General features: G+C 33.3%; 1 protein-coding gene across 2 annotated transcripts; it reads right to left on the minus strand.

Annotated features, from left to right (window-relative positions):
• Positions 1–3,711: 3,711 nt before the first annotated feature.
• Positions 3,712–18,663, minus strand: POU1F1 (POU class 1 homeobox 1). Of its 2 annotated transcripts, none has more exons than XM_045851810.1 (6): positions 18,519–18,663; positions 15,590–15,661; positions 7,868–8,092; positions 5,658–5,822; positions 4,809–4,869; positions 3,712–3,922 (listed from the first exon to the last, which is right to left on the minus strand). In XM_045851810.1, exons 1-6 carry the CDS (start codon positions 18,661–18,663, stop codon positions 3,712–3,714), a joined length of 879 nt encoding a protein of 292 aa, XP_045707766.1. The 2 variants fall into 2 exon arrangements, with proteins under 2 accessions (XP_045707766.1, XP_045707764.1); XM_045851808.1 differs by having other exon boundaries at positions 15,590–15,736.
• Positions 18,664–19,482: the final 819 nt, after the last annotated feature.

Consider the following 19,482-nt stretch of genomic DNA (forward strand, 5'->3'; position numbering starts at 1 on the left):
TGATTCCTGATCAGGGCACATGCCTGGGTTACGGGTTCTATCCCCAGTGGAGGTGTGTTCGAGAGAGGCAGCTAGCTGATCCAAGTTTCTGTCTCACATTGATGTTTCTTTCCCTCTCTTCCTCCCTCCCCCAAACCAATCAATAAAACCTAAAAAAAATCCACGTTTCTAAATATATATTATAAAAAGCCATTGCGCTAAAAAATAATAATAATAATTGGCAGTTGTGAATGGAATGAGCCTAAGAATTAGGTTGTTTCAGAAGAAATTGATCTTACAATTCCTAGAAATATTTAGGGGATAAACATTTTAAAATGTATTTTTTAAACAGGCAAGTTTTAGTGATTCCATTTCAGTCAAACATCGATGCAACAGAAGACTTTGGGAACTCAAAGAAGAAAGTAGACTCATTCTGATTTGACTACATTTATAAAGTGTTCAGTGGCACTTTTCACAATCACTACAATTTTGTAATGTTATAATATCCTTCGCTAAAAATAAAACTTTCTTTGGTCCCTAAAGATTAGGAAACAAAGATTCTTACACATTGATGTTGATGAAAATACTGACTTTTAAAAAAATGTTCCCTAACTTCCCTCCCATCTTTGGCAGAAGAGTTTCTTTTAACAACTCTGTTCAGACAGCAGGTTAACAATAGCAGAACAGTGTAGCAGTTTGTTACTGAAAATGAAGCAGCCCAGTGTTGCATCCGGTTACCTGGTGTAAAATTAATGGGTGGAGATTTCACAGTATCAAAGAAGTAGAATATGGTACAAAAGTATCAATACTAATGATAGCACCTAATCTTAGAAAACATAAAATGACCATCTGTCAGATAATCATGTTGTGTAGAACCGTGCCCTGAGGGGAGTACCTGGTTATGGCAAGGCCTGGTGGCAAGGGGCTCAAGATTGTGACCCTATAGGTTAAAAGGGGAATCTGGCAGCCAGGCGGCTTCACCTTCTTTGATATGCAGTGACGTGTATTTTATTATTTGCATTTGAATACTTTTAGGGGAAGCCTGCATTCTCACCTTCTCCACATTCCTTACCACCCCAGAAGCCACACTTCTAGCCTGATCCCTGTGGGCCTATTTAAATACATAATCCTATTTTAGACTTTCCCCAGTAAAACAGTGTGTGTTCAGGTCTGAAAAGAGATCTATGAGGACTTCTCCTATGATGCCATTACTCTGCATGAATACATGCTTGTAGCAATAAGAAAACAGCTTTCCAACTTCCTTTCTGTAGAAGGTGAGTCTCACAAAGGGATTTAATCTCTACTTCTAACCTTAATTCCTTCAAGAGCCAATTGGGTCAAATTTGCCTTAGAGGACACCTGAGGATTGTGAAGTCCGATTCCAGGTACCCTACTGCTGGAACACCACACACACTTTCCCTACCGCCACCATCCTCCCAAGAACTTGAAAGCCTGAACAACTTCCTCCTATCCCCAATCACTGAAAATACTTAACTACACAAATTCTTCCACTGTTAGAGATGGAAAAGTAAATTCTGAGTTTGTCAACCACTTCTACCAGGTAAAGCTGAATGTATCAATTAGCATAAGCAACAAATAGGTCTTTCCATTTTAATGGCCTACTCTACCGAATTTTCAAAGATTTATACAGGATAGCTCACAAAAACATCAGATGGAAGCGCTGTATGGCTGAAGTCAGCTTTTGGCATTTATTCTTGAAAGAAATGAACACAGGTACTGCACAGGAAGTTGCAGATTTGTCATTTAATTGCTGTTTAGGATTCTAAATATCATTAACCATTTTATATTTTTTTAAAAAGATCAGTATCTAGTAAGATAATATAGTTAGAAAATTTGATCTCAAAACTTAACACAAATGAGTTAATAGTAAATATCAGTGCATTTACAACTAACTCGTGACTAAAGAATTGCTGTTTTAATATTAAGTATTGATACAGAATAATTCCTTTTAGGGACAGAACTTGGTTCCCAATGCTATTTGGATCTAAACTTGAAAAGAATGACCTTATTGGTGAATCTGATAATATGAAATGAAGGAATCATACATATGTGATGATTATCTAAGCCTTTGTACGTACGTGCTTGTGTTTGTTATGTGAAGTCAGATTAAACATTTCCAGCAGATTTATATTGAAAGTGCAAAAAGCCATTATCCTAGATTTATATTGCATTACATTTTGCTTCTGTTTTCAAGTTTCAAAGCTGTGCATAATATGTATTTTTATGGGTGCATGTGTATATGTGCATCCCACAATGCCTTTTGCAAATTAAAGAATCCCTTTAACACTTTATGTTTTCAGCGGGGGATCTATCCAGAGACAGAATTTAGACATGTACGTAGCTGAATAATTTGAAATTTGCTCTTGAATAAGAAAAGCCTTTATATGTTTATTGCCTTAATACCTCCTGTACTGAAGCATAAATGATCAGGCCACTGAAAATTTTTGTTCTTGCTAATACACCAAAGTTTCTAGTCATCTAATTGATGCTGATCGTAGGTGCACAGACATGTGTGATCTACATAGACTATAACCTGTGTGATACTTGGTCTTTATCAATATTACAAAAAGCAAGAGACTGGACAGTATAATTTATTGAGTAAGCATTCCAAATCAATAATAAAATTTGATATAATTATTCTCATTATCGTTATATAAAATCAATTAGATAAACTTTGCCAGCAGGTTTACACTCAAAATGCAAAATATGTCACTATATGATATTAATATCACATTACAGTTTGCTTCTACTTGAAAGTTTCAAGGAAGTACATTCTTCTAAATTAAATATTTCTTGAGCTACAATTCCCTGAATTCAAAAGCATATCAATCTTTATTAATAATAAATGATATTCTAATTAAACAAAAAATGATAGTCTTTTTTGATAGGACCCCAGATAATTTTGTGGTTATGAGATTTTAAAAATAAATTACATTGTTAAATTTAGTCAGTCACTCTTCAAGTTTGTAGGCATTATTAACAGTACACTCCTTCCTTCATTTAATGATGAACAAATCATTAATCAATTAAATTAAAGATTGCATGCCTGCTATAAGCAAATGCTTTCCAAGGCACTGGAGAAAAAACAGCAAACAAGCACACATCTTCCCTGTACCCTCACAGTTTACAGAAAAGCCGTTTGTGGCTTAAGGATCCATAAAAAAAGCATATTTCTATAGCTAAACATCAAGAACATGCCTAGGAAGAATAAAAGGTCATAAATTAATGTTTCTACAAATCTCTATTGAAACATTTCTTTGGGCACTATGCCCTAACTGTATTAGCTTCAGAGGTGTCACTTCTGGTTAAGATTTATTCCTAAATATGATAAGGCACCTCTGGCTCTTAGTGTAAAACTGGAGTTCGAACAAACTATTAAAGCTGATGGTAATCAAGACATTGGTTAAGGAATTATCTAATTGGATTTTCTCTGGTCACTGAGCCGCACCAATCAGGGAAAGAATTATTGTTTTATTACTATTAGTATCTTTTAGTTTAAATGTACAATGCAGCTTTGGAGAATTATTTCAAAGAAAATAATTCATCAAAATAATTTAAATTGAATTTTTTTAATGTAGAAAAGAAAAGCTTCTGCAAAAGTTATTGATGTAAAATGATTTTTGAAGCCAACCAAAGAACTAATTTCTATGTTTGTTGGAGAACAGAGAGGAATAACCAGTAGAAAAATTTGCAATTACACAATAGGAAATTTTATCTGCAGTCAAGATTTTCCTTGGGAATCGTAAATAAGCTCTGATTCAAACTTGTTTTCACCCGTTTTTCTCTCTGCCTTCGGTTGCAAAACCAAACTCTTACTACTTCTTTCTCGAGATTCAGTTCTTCCGCCATCCTCATGATCTCTTGAGAGGAGGGCTTACTCTGCTCTCCAAAGTGTCTCTCCAGAGCCCCTTTAGCAGCAATACTGGGAGATGGGGTTGGGGCAGCAGGTGGGGGTAGAGAGGGTGATATTAAGTTTTTGGCAGTTCAGAATTAGGTTGAATTTCCTAAATATTTACATGAAGACAAAACTTAAAGACTCTGAAAACACTTTTAAAACTCTTCAAGAAGACAGATGTATGACTTGTCATACTTTTAGATGCTTGTCTTTTTCAGGGTACTATTTATTACCAGAGTCACAGGAAAAAAGGAGGAACCCAGACTTTCTTTGTTTATCCCACTTTTCACCACAAGAGGGCACTGACTTCCTGAGAAGGAAGGAACACTTTGCTAGGCATTTCTACAAGTTCCCCAGAAATCATTTAAGTTGTTTACCATGCAATAGATGAAATATTCAGTGAACAACCAACCAAAACAAAACCTATATGTTAGCATTTCCTCTGTGAGCCTCACGGACATTACAAAAAGATCAAACAACAATCTTTCTGGTTTAAATTTCAAGAAGTTGCCTTTGACTTGAAAATAACTAAAATACTAATTACTAGTTTTGTTATTTTTAATAACACAGATACCAAATTGCCAGAGCAAGACTTATATCTAACACTTCAGCAGAAACAGTCGCTACTTTTAGAAGTAATTGTTCAGATTCTACTTTATCCAAAACTTGTGGAGCACAAGTGTTCTTGAATCTAGCAATACAAACTATTCCAAGAATTGTTTAAAATTACTAGCTCTCTGCTTTTCACTATTAAGGTATTAAAATATGCTTTTTCCCACATACCTTTTTTTTCAGTTGACTATTTCACCTTACATTTATATGCTATGTTGCACCTATTTGTGCTACAAACCGATTTCTATTAGTAAAATATCCTTTTCTTCCTCCAGTAACATTTACTGTCTCCAAAGCGTACCTTATAGTTGTTCTGCGTTTCCTCTTCCTCTCATTGACTCCCACTTTTTCACTGTATAAAGCTGTAATGGGAAAAAGAGGGACAGTTACAGAAACCGAGTAGAGTTAAAACAAAACCTGGATTTGGATTTCAAATGTTCATTATAAAGCAATGCAAAATAAAATCACTGTACATTTTTGTTTTAATTTTTTGCAACTGATGCCATTTTATATTACAAGCCCTAGATAGAAATGCAGACAACTGGAATTGAATAATAAAATAATCTAAAAAAATGTTAATATAGAAATATTAACTTTTCAAAAAAAATGTGTATAAATCATATCGCTTCTCTGCTTTTGTTCCCTCTCTTGGTCTAGATGCTCCCAAACCTTACTCTTTATCCAGCCTTGACATATTAGTGTGAGTAGATAATTCTATCACATTAAATTGCTCATTTGGCAATTGCTTATGCTAGTCACTTGGAAGACTACTGTGTGAAAATGCTCTGTTTAGGCTAGTACAAGGTTATAAAAATGATTGCATGTACAGTCACTACAGTACAGAACAAAAGCAAAGAAAATCTGAATGTGTTAAAAATTCATCTCACCATTTCACACCTGTGCCACATTGTCTTAGAAAGCTGTCCTCATACAACTTATTTTTCCACTATTTACCTTCTCAGTAAATTTATCCCTATGCTTGAATTAGCTTTCCTTTCAGTGTGATAAAACAAGACAGTTATTTTTTTATCTTAAAGAAGAAAAACTAAACTAAACCTCAAACCTCTCACTTTATTGTTAATCCCACCAATAGAAGCCACTATTTTTAGGTTAAAACATCACAGAGCCTTCTGAGATACAGCTTCAGTACCTCCCACTTGCTCTGCTTCCTCCAGCCATTTGGATAATATTGCTTTCAGTTTGCATGCATTTTTGAAGCTGAGCTGCAGGTTTTCAAATCGGCAGATAGTTGTTTGACTGAATTCAGAGCCATGCACAGCTGCCAAGGCCTCCCCAACATTTGTTTGGGTGTATCCTGTGGAAGGACAGTAAAGACCATTAGCTTCGGCTTTCAAGAAGCATTCATTTTGGTCCAGTATTGCATAAATCTGTGTATCTTTCTTTGTTCAGTACTGCTTTTAAGCCTGCATTTGTTGGAAATTTAGAATTATTTTGTAAGGTTCACTGTAAAATTGTCCAGTATTTAAAAAAATATTCCTTCTAGTTAATTATTTTTCCTACACGTCAAAATAATTCATATGGGAACTCCTGCCATTCATACTATTTAGTCAAATTGTATAGCTGTATCATCAAATACTTAAACATTCTTGTACTCTTTGTTATTATTATTAAATATCTCATGATATATGCTCAAGGCAATAGTATATTTAATATAATGTATAACATATATGGTGCTATATCATAAATATTTTTATCTCAACTGTAAGAGTGAAAAAATAAACTATATTGTTGAAGGGTACCAAGTAAAACTAAAAATTATCCTTACTTTCTTTGTTTCCCATGTTTATTATGAGACTTTGATCACCCACCATTTTATTTACACACCCAAACACATTTATTACATCATTTGGTAATGCTTCTATCTCCTGGCAAAGATGCTCATTGATTGTCCCGGACATTGTTACAGTACAAGTTGCTAGGAACCATCAATATCAAATTAGAAACATTCACAGCAATATAAATACCAAACATAAAATGAATGTTATAAATTGCTTACTGCTATGTTTATTGCATGTAGCAACTACACATTAATTTAGGGCCTAGGGCTATATACCTGTATTCATAAAGTGGTTGCATATGATACTCATCAATACATTTTATTACCAAATAACTTATGGTTCATTTCACAAGTACAGAAGTTTGAACTATAATTTTCAATCTATTAAAAAATTCACTACTTCATGAATTTAAATCAAGATTAGTTGTTGCAGTTGTTTTATGATGAAACACTTTTCAGTAGAAAGTGAACAAAGGCTATGAACACAAAATCCACAGAAATGAAATTATAGGTGACTGCACAACACTCGAATTTTCACTCAGATGAGAAATTGGATATGCAACTACCATGAGATATGGCTTTGACCTGTTTGATTTGCAAAGATACAAAAGATTAAGCACATATTTTTTCTCAACAACTATTTATTTATTCTATTTGTCAGTCACTGTTCTAAGCGCACAGGAGATGTCCTTAAGGAGAAGACAAAAACAAAGAAACAAATCAACAACCAGCAAAAAACTCCCGCCTCAATAGATATTGTTTTCTGATTGGTGGCAAAAGAGGCATTCTGATGGCAGCAAAATTTGGTACAATGTATACATGGACATATTTGGCATCTATCAAAATTATAAGTATGCACACTCTGATGAAGCAATTTTGCTTTTAACAGTTTTCCTGCACATATATTTGCATAAGTACAAAATGACATTTATGAAGTTTATTATTGTAACATTGATTTTAACAAAATAATATTGGAGACCACATAAATTTATCATCAGTAGGGGATTGGTTAAATAAATTGTAAAATGGAATATAAGAGATCCATTTTAAAAAAAGTTTCTAAAAATGGATATGGAAAGCTCCTCAACATAGTTATTTTTTTAAAAAAAATATGCATGAAGAAATATATGTATTTGCTTATATATTATAATATCTGTAAAAGGTTACACAAGAAACTAACAACATTGAATAGTAGGAAAGACAAAGCAGAAGGAATACACTTTATATTCTTTTATATCTTTAAATAATATGGATGTGTCATCTTTTCAAAAGTTCAAAGAAAATACAGAGAAAACAGGGCACTTTGAAACTAATTTTGAGGTAGTTAAGTTGAGAATGAATGCCATTAACTTAAACATCTATGTATTGAGAGTATGAAAAATTTAGAAGGAAATAGAGGTTTGTGTAGGAGTGTCACACTTGGACAAACTTAAATCCACAGTAGAGATCTGTAGACTGAGAATTGTCTTGGGCTTTTGAGCAGACTAAAAGAGATTGAACAGTAATATAGTCAGGACCCGAAGACCAAGTTGTGTGGCACATTGCTCTTAAAAAGCACATACCTAACTTGATTCTTCTCACTTTAAATTCATTGGCAAACTTTTCAAGTTCTCGAATTTCTGGAGAATCCATGTCTATGGGCTCTTCAACCAATTTACTTTTCCTCCTGAGTTCCTGCTTGAAATCAGCAGCTGTGGGGTCCTCTGCCAGGAGGGGCTGGTGCATGGTCGGAAATCCATGGCTCAGGGTGTGGTCAGGAAACTTATAGAGACAAGGGGTTAAACTGCCTGTGAATAAAGAAAGGAAAAGGGCCATTTGTAGGTACCCCTATTTCTATACAAGTGAGGGTTTTTGCCTGTTAGAGCCCATTATTTTGCTATAACCAGTCTCCATTCTAAAAGGTAAACTGACAATTAGTCTTCTAAAGTATGAGCCCCTTAGTATAAATGTGATTATTTATTTCCCACCTTTCCTAGAAAAGCAAAACCTAAGATAATGCCAAAGGAATTGAAATAATTAAAATAAACAATAGAAATAAGCAAATTCTCTCAGAAGTGTAAGTTTTCCATCATTTTTTCTCTTAAAGTTGCCTATTTCTAGGAATCTGAGGTTCAACTCTAAGCAGAACATATGTATTTTTTAAAGTTTAATCTTTATTGTACTTTTTTCCATTACCATTTAGTCCCCTTATAACCCCCTCCCCCCAGCAATCATCACACTGTTGTCCACATGCATGAGTCCTTCTTTTTTGCTCAGTCCCTCCATTCTCTAAGCCACATGTCCACCAGCTCTCATCTGGTCTCCATCTATGAGTCTGTCTCTCTTTTGATTATTAGTTGAGTTTGTTCATCAGAATGTATATTTTGATTTCTATTTTCTTAATTCATTGAACACATAATCTGTGATGTTTTTTAAAATCAAGTCTCATAAGTGCTATACTGGAAAATTTTCTAAGGATCAGAAAATTGATTTTACAATATTTAGAAGCTTGACTTTTACCAATAAATGCTTAGCTTCAAAGGGAAATAATCATGTCTCTTAAAAATTTAACATAGGGAAAAAGAATTATAAGAACATACAGTACATTAATGTGATTTAAATATATTTGAGGAGTGAATAGATATGAACAAAAAGTAATTTTTAAAGTTCTATTAAAAAGTCAACAAGATTTTTTGAAAAGTATTCAATATAATGAAATCATTTTTGATAATTTTTAAAGTATGCACACAGAATTTTTATGGAATTTGTTATACTAGCCTACTGGTAAGACCTGGACATAGGCAAACCTGGGACTCTTGCCCCAGATTCCTGCAAAAACTGGCCCCAAGGGGTCCTCATAGACCTATTGTCTCTTAGAGGGCAGGCGCAAAGATGGACACCCCAGTCTTGACTCACTTGACTGAGCTGTCTCTTCCCAGGCAGAGAGACCACAGACAATCGGCTCTGTGGGTGGGGCACCCAGCAGGCACCATCACTACAATGCCTGTAGACTTGTATATAAGTCCTTTAATATTGTTAAGGTGCTGATGTACAATTGCTGTGTTTCTGTAAACTTACTATGTCCCAAGTTCATGCCATAAATGACGCTATAAAGGAAAAAAAATGTCAAGGAAGAGTTCAGTTCTAGATATGATAGGTAATCACCCCTGAATAATAGGGTACTGTGTTGATCGAGTGGTTTAAAAAATAAATCACAAAAAAAATAAAATATCTAAAGAATTTTTAATTGCTTCCAAACTTTATTCTCTATTAGTAGAGAAGATACTATCTCATTTGGGGACCAGGGGTGAGAGATAATAGAGTCAAATTCCCAAACATTTTGTTTTCTTCATTAGTACATTATATTTTAATTGGTAGAGTCCACTTCAATTTATGTTAAATGACACATGTATCCAAGACATTTTTATATAAATATTCAGTAATCAATCATTTTTGTTATGAATATAAATAAATATTTAAACCAAAAATAAATTACTACAGAATATATACAATAATCATCTTGGAAATGTTGAAAATATACATCAAATTTATGCTACTTATAATATCTTCATAAATATACCCACAAGTCAAAGACATGAGTAATAATGTATTTTGCCAGAATATATAGATCTTACATTAATATATCAATATGTAATGAGTAAAGAATACTGTAAGTCAGCAAACTGTTGGCTTGTTTATGAAGAATATGTAATTATAAATCAGACCCTTATCCAATAGACTATATTCTTTTTCTGAAGCAAAGTAAACATATAAGTGAAAGATTAAACAAAAAGCATAAAATCAATTAGGCTGTTTCACAGGTATTAAAAATATTTGAAAGAAACCATTCATGTCTAGAAAACTTCATATTACTTTTACAAACCAAAATTATTAAGTTTTACTTTTCAAAAAGTCAGTTAGTCCTCTAATTAATGTTTTAGTGGATGTTAAACTGATCAGACCAGATAAAAACTTTAAAAACAATTGTATCAATGTTGAATTTATTACATAGTTTATTTTTGAAAATGATTACTCATTTGGGGGTTAATTTTTAGCTTTCTATTAGTTTTAGATTTTTGCAAGTTAAAGTAAAAGAAAGAGTAGTACATAAGAAAACTGATCACATTTAGTTTAGCATATACTTAGCATTTATCTCAAGACTTTTCTTTCACTAGTGTTTTAGAGTTGATTCTTATATATAAAATAATCTTTCATCATTCAGCAATTTCAAATGCAACATAATACACTTAATGATAAAATACTCTGAAACACAGTCAAAGCAGAGACAAAAAATCAGGCCACTGTTACATTTTGCATATCTAATATATTTTAAGGTATTTTTCAGAAGTACCCAACCTTTTTGGCACCATGAACCTATTTCATGGAAGAAGGACATGGGGCCGGCAGGGACCTGGAGCTCAGGTGAGCCTCATTCCCCCACTGTGGATGGGTTTCTGGAGGTAGGACAGGAGGCAGAGCTCAGGTGAGCTTTGCTTGTTGCCGGGCTCATAACAGGTGGGACAGGACTGGTCCACCACCCAGCCCCAGGGGGTGGGTACTGCTGCTTCAGATAATTTACTTAACCTACATTGAATTACGTTTATTTTACACAGGTAATTTTTTGCATATCTTTTACATGAGATACCATGAGACCTGAATTTGTTAGCAATCTTGATTATTCAATTTTTGTTGCTGATCTTTGTCACACACTGCTGCAAATTTTCTGTGGCCCTTTGTTCTGTGGTGCTATTTTCTTATCCTTATCCAAACAAATGATGAAGGAAGAATATGATTTTTTACCACAATTTAAAATGTAGGAAACTTAGGTAAAAAGAAGTTAAGTACCTTTCCTTGGGTGCCACAATGAATTAACTATGCAGTTGAAACTAGAACTGAAGTCCAATGAACATTGCAATAAACCACATCAAAATAATTGCCTCATCTATACTCAGGTAAATTAAATTCTTTCTTATGAAAACTTCTACAGTTTAAACACATTGGGCTACATTAAAATAAACACTTTCAAACAAAAATACTATAATTATTTATTAAAATATTAGAAGTGGGTATCTCTAGTTCCAGAAAAAATTAAGAGTATTTTATATATTATAAGTGCTCTGCAAAAATAGACATTTATAAAATAAACTTGATCATGAGTCTGTGAAAAGTGCATAGGAAGCACCATACTCAAAGGCTAGGCACCCAGAACAAAAAGGAGAACACATGTGATAAGTTTTTATTTTTCATTAAGTGAACATTTCCACAATTATCCACAGGGACACAGTTTTTCTGGAACTAACCCTAAACAGAAATTTATAATGAGTCATAAGCGCAGCCAAAATCACTGCAGTTTTTATTACCTGATCCCATATTTGGGGGAGACTGGGGAGAGATTGGTATGGCATATTTGGCAAGACATTTTTAAAATCTTTCTAAAGCCTGGATTAGTGGAAAAGGGGAAAAGGGAGAAGACAAAAGATGCTGTGACTCATGTGCAGCAGCGAGTCACATATTCAACTTCCCAAACATCAATAAAGCAAAGTTTTCTGTCAGTCTAGACAAGCGCTCACCTAAAGCTTGGAAATATCTGCATCTTCTTCACAGCCCAAAGTCTATTTTCACATTGCAAATGAATCCCCTATGGCCTCACTGGATTGCTCTCTGTGTATTTCTGTGTGGTAGAGGTAGGAGGACACAGGTGAATCTTTAAAGCAGGCAATGGGGAGGCAGAGGTCTGGCCCGCCTTGCAGGGCACTGGCTCAATGGATCATGGGATGGGGCAAATTGCAGTTCTGCGGCCTGTGGCTCTGACACATACTAACCAGCAGTGCCTCTGAGGTAATGGCCTTGAAGCCTTAAAAGAACAAACGTGAAGTAAAGAGACAAAGCAAAATACTGTGCCTTGCTGTAGACATACCCAGGAATATGCATTTAAATATTTCTATTTATTTTCTTTTGTTCCTCATGCATGACAATGTGAAGAAAGTCATAAATTTGAATTGTGACCTTTCTCTTTTGTGTACTGGTAAATCTTTTCTGTATACAACAGAGGGCCTCTGCCTGGTTTTGTAAGTTAGGTTTATTCAAAACCAGCCATGCCCATTTGTTTACATAGTGCTTATAGCTGCTTTCCTGCTACGACCACCAAGCTGAGTAGTTGAGACAGAGACTAATTAAAAAACAGGAAAAATACATTAGGTCATGGCTAGTGTGAGGCCCTTTATGATTCGGAGGAAAAAGATCTTCAGAATTAAAAAAAAGAAGAAAAGAAAGAAAATTTGAGAATGAAGAGATGGACTTCAAAATAGGCTATTTCTCTCTGTCAGCTATCAAACTGATTTCTGTTGCCTTTTGCATTAGTCCACAAGAAGTGGGCATTTTCAGCCACAGTGATTTTTTCTCTTATTATCTACTTCTCATTAAAAAAATGGACATTCATTTTCTTGGTTGATTCCCAAACCTCAGCTATTTTGCTTTTCTCTTAAAATTAATTTTTAAACAAGGACTGTCACATTAGGTCTTGGTTTGGCCAACATGTGATATAATTCAGCTGGGTTAAACATTCATTACCACATAGATGATTTGCTCAGTTTCCGCAGGTGGGCGGGCAGGGTGAACCGTCCACTGAGCTTGTTTCCTAACTCTCACCCAGCATAGGAAACTGGAAAACAGAAACAATCTCGGGTACTCAAAAACCAAAGTTTTGCGGGTGTTTGCTGTTATTTTGTTTTGTTTTATGATTAACTAAAAGAGATTTTGAATAGCATTCATAGCATTTATAATTCACTGGTTGCTTTCATCTACACTGTAGGATGTTGAATTATCTAAATTCTCAGAAGAGACAGAAGAAGGAATATAGCCGCAAGTGTATCTAAAGAGAAGATCAAAGGAGAAAGATGGGTTGAGTTGCTAAACTTGAGCCACAACTCAACTCTAATCAACTTGAGGTACCCACACAACCTAAATATGAAGAGATTGAAACTCAGAGATGTTAAATGACTTCAACAGAGTTCATAATTATTTCATAATGCAGCTAATTCATTGCTCCCAATTAGTTAATCTCTTTGGTATGCCCATACCTGGGTCATGATCGTACAGCGAATTAACCTCTAATTAAAGTCGTCCCTATTAACTTTAACAAAATATTAGCTATAGCTTTTCTTTTTCAGTGGGTTATTAATGTAATGAAATGCTCAAACTTAATGTAAGCATCAGAGTGTGGGTAATAAGATAAGCACATTAGCAGGTGACAGGTAAGGTGGGGAGGGTACAGTGTGGAGGGATTGAGCGAAAAAGGACAAAGGACTCATGGACATGGACAACAGTGTGGTGATTGCAGAGGGGAAGGGAACATAAGGTGACTAAATGGTAATGAAAAAATACAATAAAAATTATTTTTAAAATATAGCAATTTTGCTTCCTTTGAAATATAGTGCTTTCTGTAGCTTCACTTTTATATGGAGTATGTGGCAGTGAACCTGTCTTTGCTCCTGGTGATAAGAAATGTCTGTGGATTGTGTGATTTGATGAATGTCTTAATACTACTCAGAAAATTCAAATGATATAACTAGGTTTCTCTCCTGTATTTTATACCTTTGCAATCTTACTTGTGAATCCTTGTGTTTTATTACTCAATTTGTGTAGCATCTCTAGGGATAACATCAGGAGAGCTCAGATTCTCTGAGTTAACTCTGCTGTGATACAAATGCTAATACTGAATATGTCAAAATAATGACATTCTAACAAATTAAAAAGCATATCACATTTTAATGATATTATTCTAAAAAAATAGTTCAAATATAATTTATATGCTTGGTGTAGTGAGTTTTTCTTTCAGCAACATACTTAATTTTGTTTTAAGACTACAGAGATATTTCCAAATCTTAGGTTAACGTTTTGTTTTTGCTGTCGCCCAGCCTTTGAATCATTTTAAAGGGCTTTTCCAGGGGCCTCTGTGGGTTTGTTGAGTGCCTGCCAGGAAAGTTGAGCCAGCACGACCTAGACTGCCTGAGCCTGTTTGCTCCAATCCTGGAAACAGTAGGATGTTAGAATTTCAGGGCAGCTGGGAACTCACTAGGCCCTCAGCTCTGGCCTAGATCAGTGGGAAGGAAGGTGGTAGCAAAAACCGTCTTAAAGTATTTGGTCTGTGACTGATTTGATCTTTGGGCTAACCTCAATCTGTTGCTGCCTGTGGCTGGGTTTTGAGGGCGCATTAAGTTGCACCTGGCTCCAAGGGAATCACTGTGAATGAAAAGCAAGGCCTCTCCTCCAGAAGAGCAGCGCGCCACGTGCTTGTCGTTTTCCATCTTCATAATCAAAATGTGGTGGAGGCCACCAAAAGCGTTCTACCTGCACCTCTGGTGGCTAAACGCGTATCATTTTACTATTTTATAATGAAAGTAGTTCATCATCAGTGAGGGGTGTTCTCATTAACCATGAATACGGATTAACTACTAAGTGTCTGAATCATAAATTATCAGTTTTCAAAGGGAAAGAAAAATATATGGCTTTCCTTATTTCTTAATCATTAAGAAGAAACATTAGAATGTATAGGTAATCTTTAAGAAGACCAGTCTTCATTTCCATAAAGGTGATGATACTAGCTTATTCAGAGTGCTGCTTTCACAGAATGTAAGAGAAGATGATTAGTTCTGGAATATTATATTTTTAAACTTTTAATGTTTCACTTGGTTCTAAACAAGAAATTCTGAGAAATTAAAGATTGGTAAATTCAATTATTTGTTTAATTTTTTCCAAATTTATAGGCATAAATCTATGTTTGACTTTTTCATTACTTATTCTGGATAACAAAACACAAGAAAAAATGTTCCTAATATGTGATTACTTTATCCGAAGTTCCCCTCTCAGCATGACACAGTGTGTGCACGCACATACACACACATACACATGCACTTGTATTCTCACATAGAGCCTTAGTACTTATTGTCACCCATAATATTTCTCTCCCTGAAATTGTAAATATAAAAGATAAAAAATATCTGAAAAAATTGAGGCATAACAAAATTTAAACTGTTGAAATATTAAACCATTAAAATGTTTTCTCTGGTCTAAAATTAAGTCACGAGTTTTGTAATGAATGGATCCCTTTGGTCATATTTTTCTCTTCCTTAAGAAATATGCTAGCAGTGCCCCATATGAGCATCGTTAAATAAGTAGTCTTGATCTAGTGATGATTTATTTATCCAGAAAAGAAATGTATGCAAATTTCTGATCAAGATTCTCTCAAGCCCAGGAAATTCATCTAAGTTTCTCCAAACTCAATATGTAAAGACAATTTTTCTTACCTGCCATCACTCCATAGGTTGATGGTTGGTTTCCATAATGACAGGAAGGAACAGAATAATGAAGTCCGGTTGCTGTATTTCCCAACATTGTCAAGAAATATGTACGCAAACATGTAGAAGTTTGGATCAAAGACAAAACAGACGGGACTGGTAAGAAAATGTATGAGGATTGAAGACACTTTCATTTCATTTCAAAAATACACATTTATATGATTCTTAAATTTACATGCAATTGTTCTCATTTGGGGAAAGTTCTCTGAGTAAGTTAAAACTAGTGGTTAAGTTTATCTCCACTAATGAGACTGGAAATCATTGAAGTGGAGCAGAGCCTTCATTGATAGTCTTATACACTGTGAGGGGATGACTGGCCAGTTTGAACCTTGGCTAATTGAGAACTGCAGAATTCTTGTAGGTTCCACTCAATATAATCATTGCGACAAACTGACTAGAGGAATAGTCTCTTAAAATCCTTATATAACATGATATTATAAAGTGGTCTTTCTCTGGAAGAATGAATACACAAATTGACTCTTGGACATTCTTTACTTTGCTTATTCTCCTAACAAATTTCTTCCATCAAAGAGGAAATGGTAGAGCAACTAGGTTCCTCATAAAAATCCTGCTAAATTTAGAGGTTTGTGAAAATGCTTCGACAATATATGATGTATTTATGTTGATGATGAAACCTTGAGGTGGTAAGTTTCTGCATGCACACAATCCATTTAACAATTCTAATGATAAAGCAGGTCAAAGAGTAAGTTGATTGCGGAGTGGCAATGTCTATAAAGGTTGAGGATAGTGTACAAACACAAGCTTGTTCATAGTTAACATGCCTTATGAGATCAATGTGTATTTTAAAAGCTAATTTAAATTACTAAGATTTTTAAAATCAGGCTTTAAACATGAATCACCAAGATGACTAAAAGCATGGACTATTGACAATAAAATCTCTAGCCAATGTTTCCTCACTTATTTAATTTTCTTATTCTCATTCATATCCTGAATATAGTGTTGGCTTTTCATAAATATAATATAATTATATCCTCTTGAACAAACTCAAGAGATATTAAAAAGTAGAGAATTTGAATCCTTTGAAAATGTTGAGAGATATGATAGTGATTAAAACCATGAGGTCTCTTCAGAAAGTAAAACATATTTTCTCTAACTAGAGAACAATGTTTAATATTTTAAAATATCTGTATAAATTTTCATTTTATGACTGACATGTAGAAAGAACTAAAGTAATTTTGCATTATCATTACACATAAAAACCTTGTTATGCATTTCAAAATTAAACAAGTAAATGAAAAACATTAAATACTCAATTCTTCTTATTACACCCATTATTTCTAGTTCCTTATTTGGACAAATGACTATGATTTGATGAAAAAATATAAATACAATGATATTATCATTTAAAATATTTTTAAGTCATTTTTACTCATATTTTTTTAAAATTTACAAAGTCGAAACATATTTTGTTTCTATGATTTTGAGAAGATGGATAAAGGATAGGCTAACTTACTAAATATATTATTTATTTATTTAAAAATGCATTTTAAAAATAAGTAAATGGGGTTTTGAGCCTAAAGTAGTTAAATCATTACTTCAATTCTAAATGTTTTCATTCTGAATATTCACACACAATAAATTAAACAAACAATGCGTTATTCTCCTCAGCTCTTATTTATAGAAAGCTTTATTATTAAAAATATACAATTAGCTATGTGATAGTTTAAATTTTTATAGCACATATTTTTGGTAAGATATTTTATATATTTTTAAATGTTTGCATGTACTTTCAATATTACCTTTTAAATTAAGTTAAAAGACTCTTAGGCAAGTGAAAAAAATCTCAACATTAATGACTTTACCAAAATCTAGCTATATAATCTATATTCTTTAAAATCCAGCTAAAGATTAATGCTGAATTTATACATATATTTGTAAACTGCCTAATTATAATAAAAGATAAAGCCTAAATAATTTAAATCATAATATGAATTTATCAACTAGAATTTTGACTTCTAAATGTATAAAACTTATCTCCTATTTCAATTGCTTTCAAAACAAGTGGAAAATAAATATAGTATATTGTTATTTAATAGAAGAAATTCATTCAACTCAATTTAGTCTTTTTATAATTCTACTTTAAAACATTTTATTTGTTACTGCATAGTTAAAGAATGAATTATGCTTTTGCAAAACATGTTACAAAATTGTGTTTAAGTCAATATATTTGAATTCTCAAGTATAATTTTTATTTAGGAAAGTTATATAAAAAAAATTAAAACTTGGTTAGAGGTTGAAGTCTTTTCAGAATGCAAACTTGAGAAAATTTAACGCAGTTCCTTAGCTCTAAATGTTATATATTGCTTCTACTTTTCATTTTTGAGTTTTGAATTATGCTAAAAAGGTAAGTTTATTAAACTTATTTAATTAGTTTATTTCTTGACATGCATTGTTGTTATTGGGAGTCAGTTAGTTGTGTTTACTATGAGGTATTTTGGCTGATTTTAAAATTGTAGTAAATGTCATCTAAAAACCAAATAAATTTGTAAGCTAAAGAATTTACACCTTTAAAACACTAAATTATTTTAGATTATTTCTTTAGTTTTGCTCTTTACCCATAAACTTTTCATTAAAATAATTTTTGGATTAAAATTGGCCCAATTCACTGTTTAATTGTGTAAAAAACACATCTTTATAATTAAACTAGAAATAATTTAAATTGCTACATGTATTAATATTTCTTGAAAAGTTTCTTAGACATTTTGAATTCTTCAATATCCTTTATATTTAACTTAAAATATATTAAACTGAAGGGGGAAATAAAAGAAACAAAGAGATTCTGAACTAACAAGATTCAAATAATCTACTCCGAAATCCTTAGGCCCAGCCACCTGTAGACTGTTATCAGAGTCCGTACCTGTGGACATCACATTGGTAGCATGGTTGGAGACCGGTAGGCACTCGGCGGCAGCGCTGTGATGCATTATCAGTGGCAGAGTTGCAGAAGACTCGGAATTCAGAGGTATAAAGGTATCAGCCGAAGTAAAAGGTTGGCAACTCATTCCCACAAAGGAGTAGAAAAAGGAAGAGAACTGTTGCTCCCAAAATCAGAGTTTTATTATATTACTGTCTCAAAGGGCTGTTTCAAATCTCGCTACCTGCATATATACATCAGGAAGGCTCTGATGCCCCAAGAGGGCGCGTGCTGGCATTTATACTGCAGGGAAATCCCTTTATACATGTTAATCATCTTTTCCCAGGGGTATTGCTTTATCAGTCTGAACTGCCTTCCTTCTAACTCAAACATAATCCACGCGGGAGATGAAAGCTGGTTATGGGGTATAGATTGAAAGGAAGGGAGAAATCTGAAACTTTTTTTCACAACTTTAGTAATTCAGACCTTTTAGAAAGAAATCAAAAACTTAAAAAAAGTGTCCCTCAAAGAAATAATGCTCCAATAAATTGAAAAATAAGGGTCTTTCATCACTAAAAAATGACAAATTTATATATATGAGATTTTTTCTTTTTTGATAACTTTCCATTAAACTTGCAGAATGACAAGAGAATATGCTACATAATTTTGAGAAATTATGAATATTTAAGTATTTAAATATAAATTGAAAGTATAGAAGACTAAATAAATATAAGAATGAATATATAACTACTAATTCATGCAGGTATATACATTTTTGAAAAACAATGAAAACCAATTTAATTTTTATAGTATTATAAATGAAAAAACATTGAGTAAAATTATAGTAATCTGTAGAGAAGATGAACATGAGTGATAGTATCTCTCCCTCGATTTCAACTTACTCATTCAAAAATGAATATATAGTAGGCTCTTACTGTATGCTGGTGAGATCTAGGCACTTTCCCCA

This window comes from Phyllostomus hastatus, unplaced genomic scaffold (assembly GCF_019186645.2).
Source record: "Phyllostomus hastatus isolate PE091 unplaced genomic scaffold, TTU_PhHast_1.1 phas_contig_86, whole genome shotgun sequence".
In the NCBI taxonomy this organism is placed as follows: Eukaryota; Metazoa; Chordata; class Mammalia; order Chiroptera; family Phyllostomidae; genus Phyllostomus; species Phyllostomus hastatus.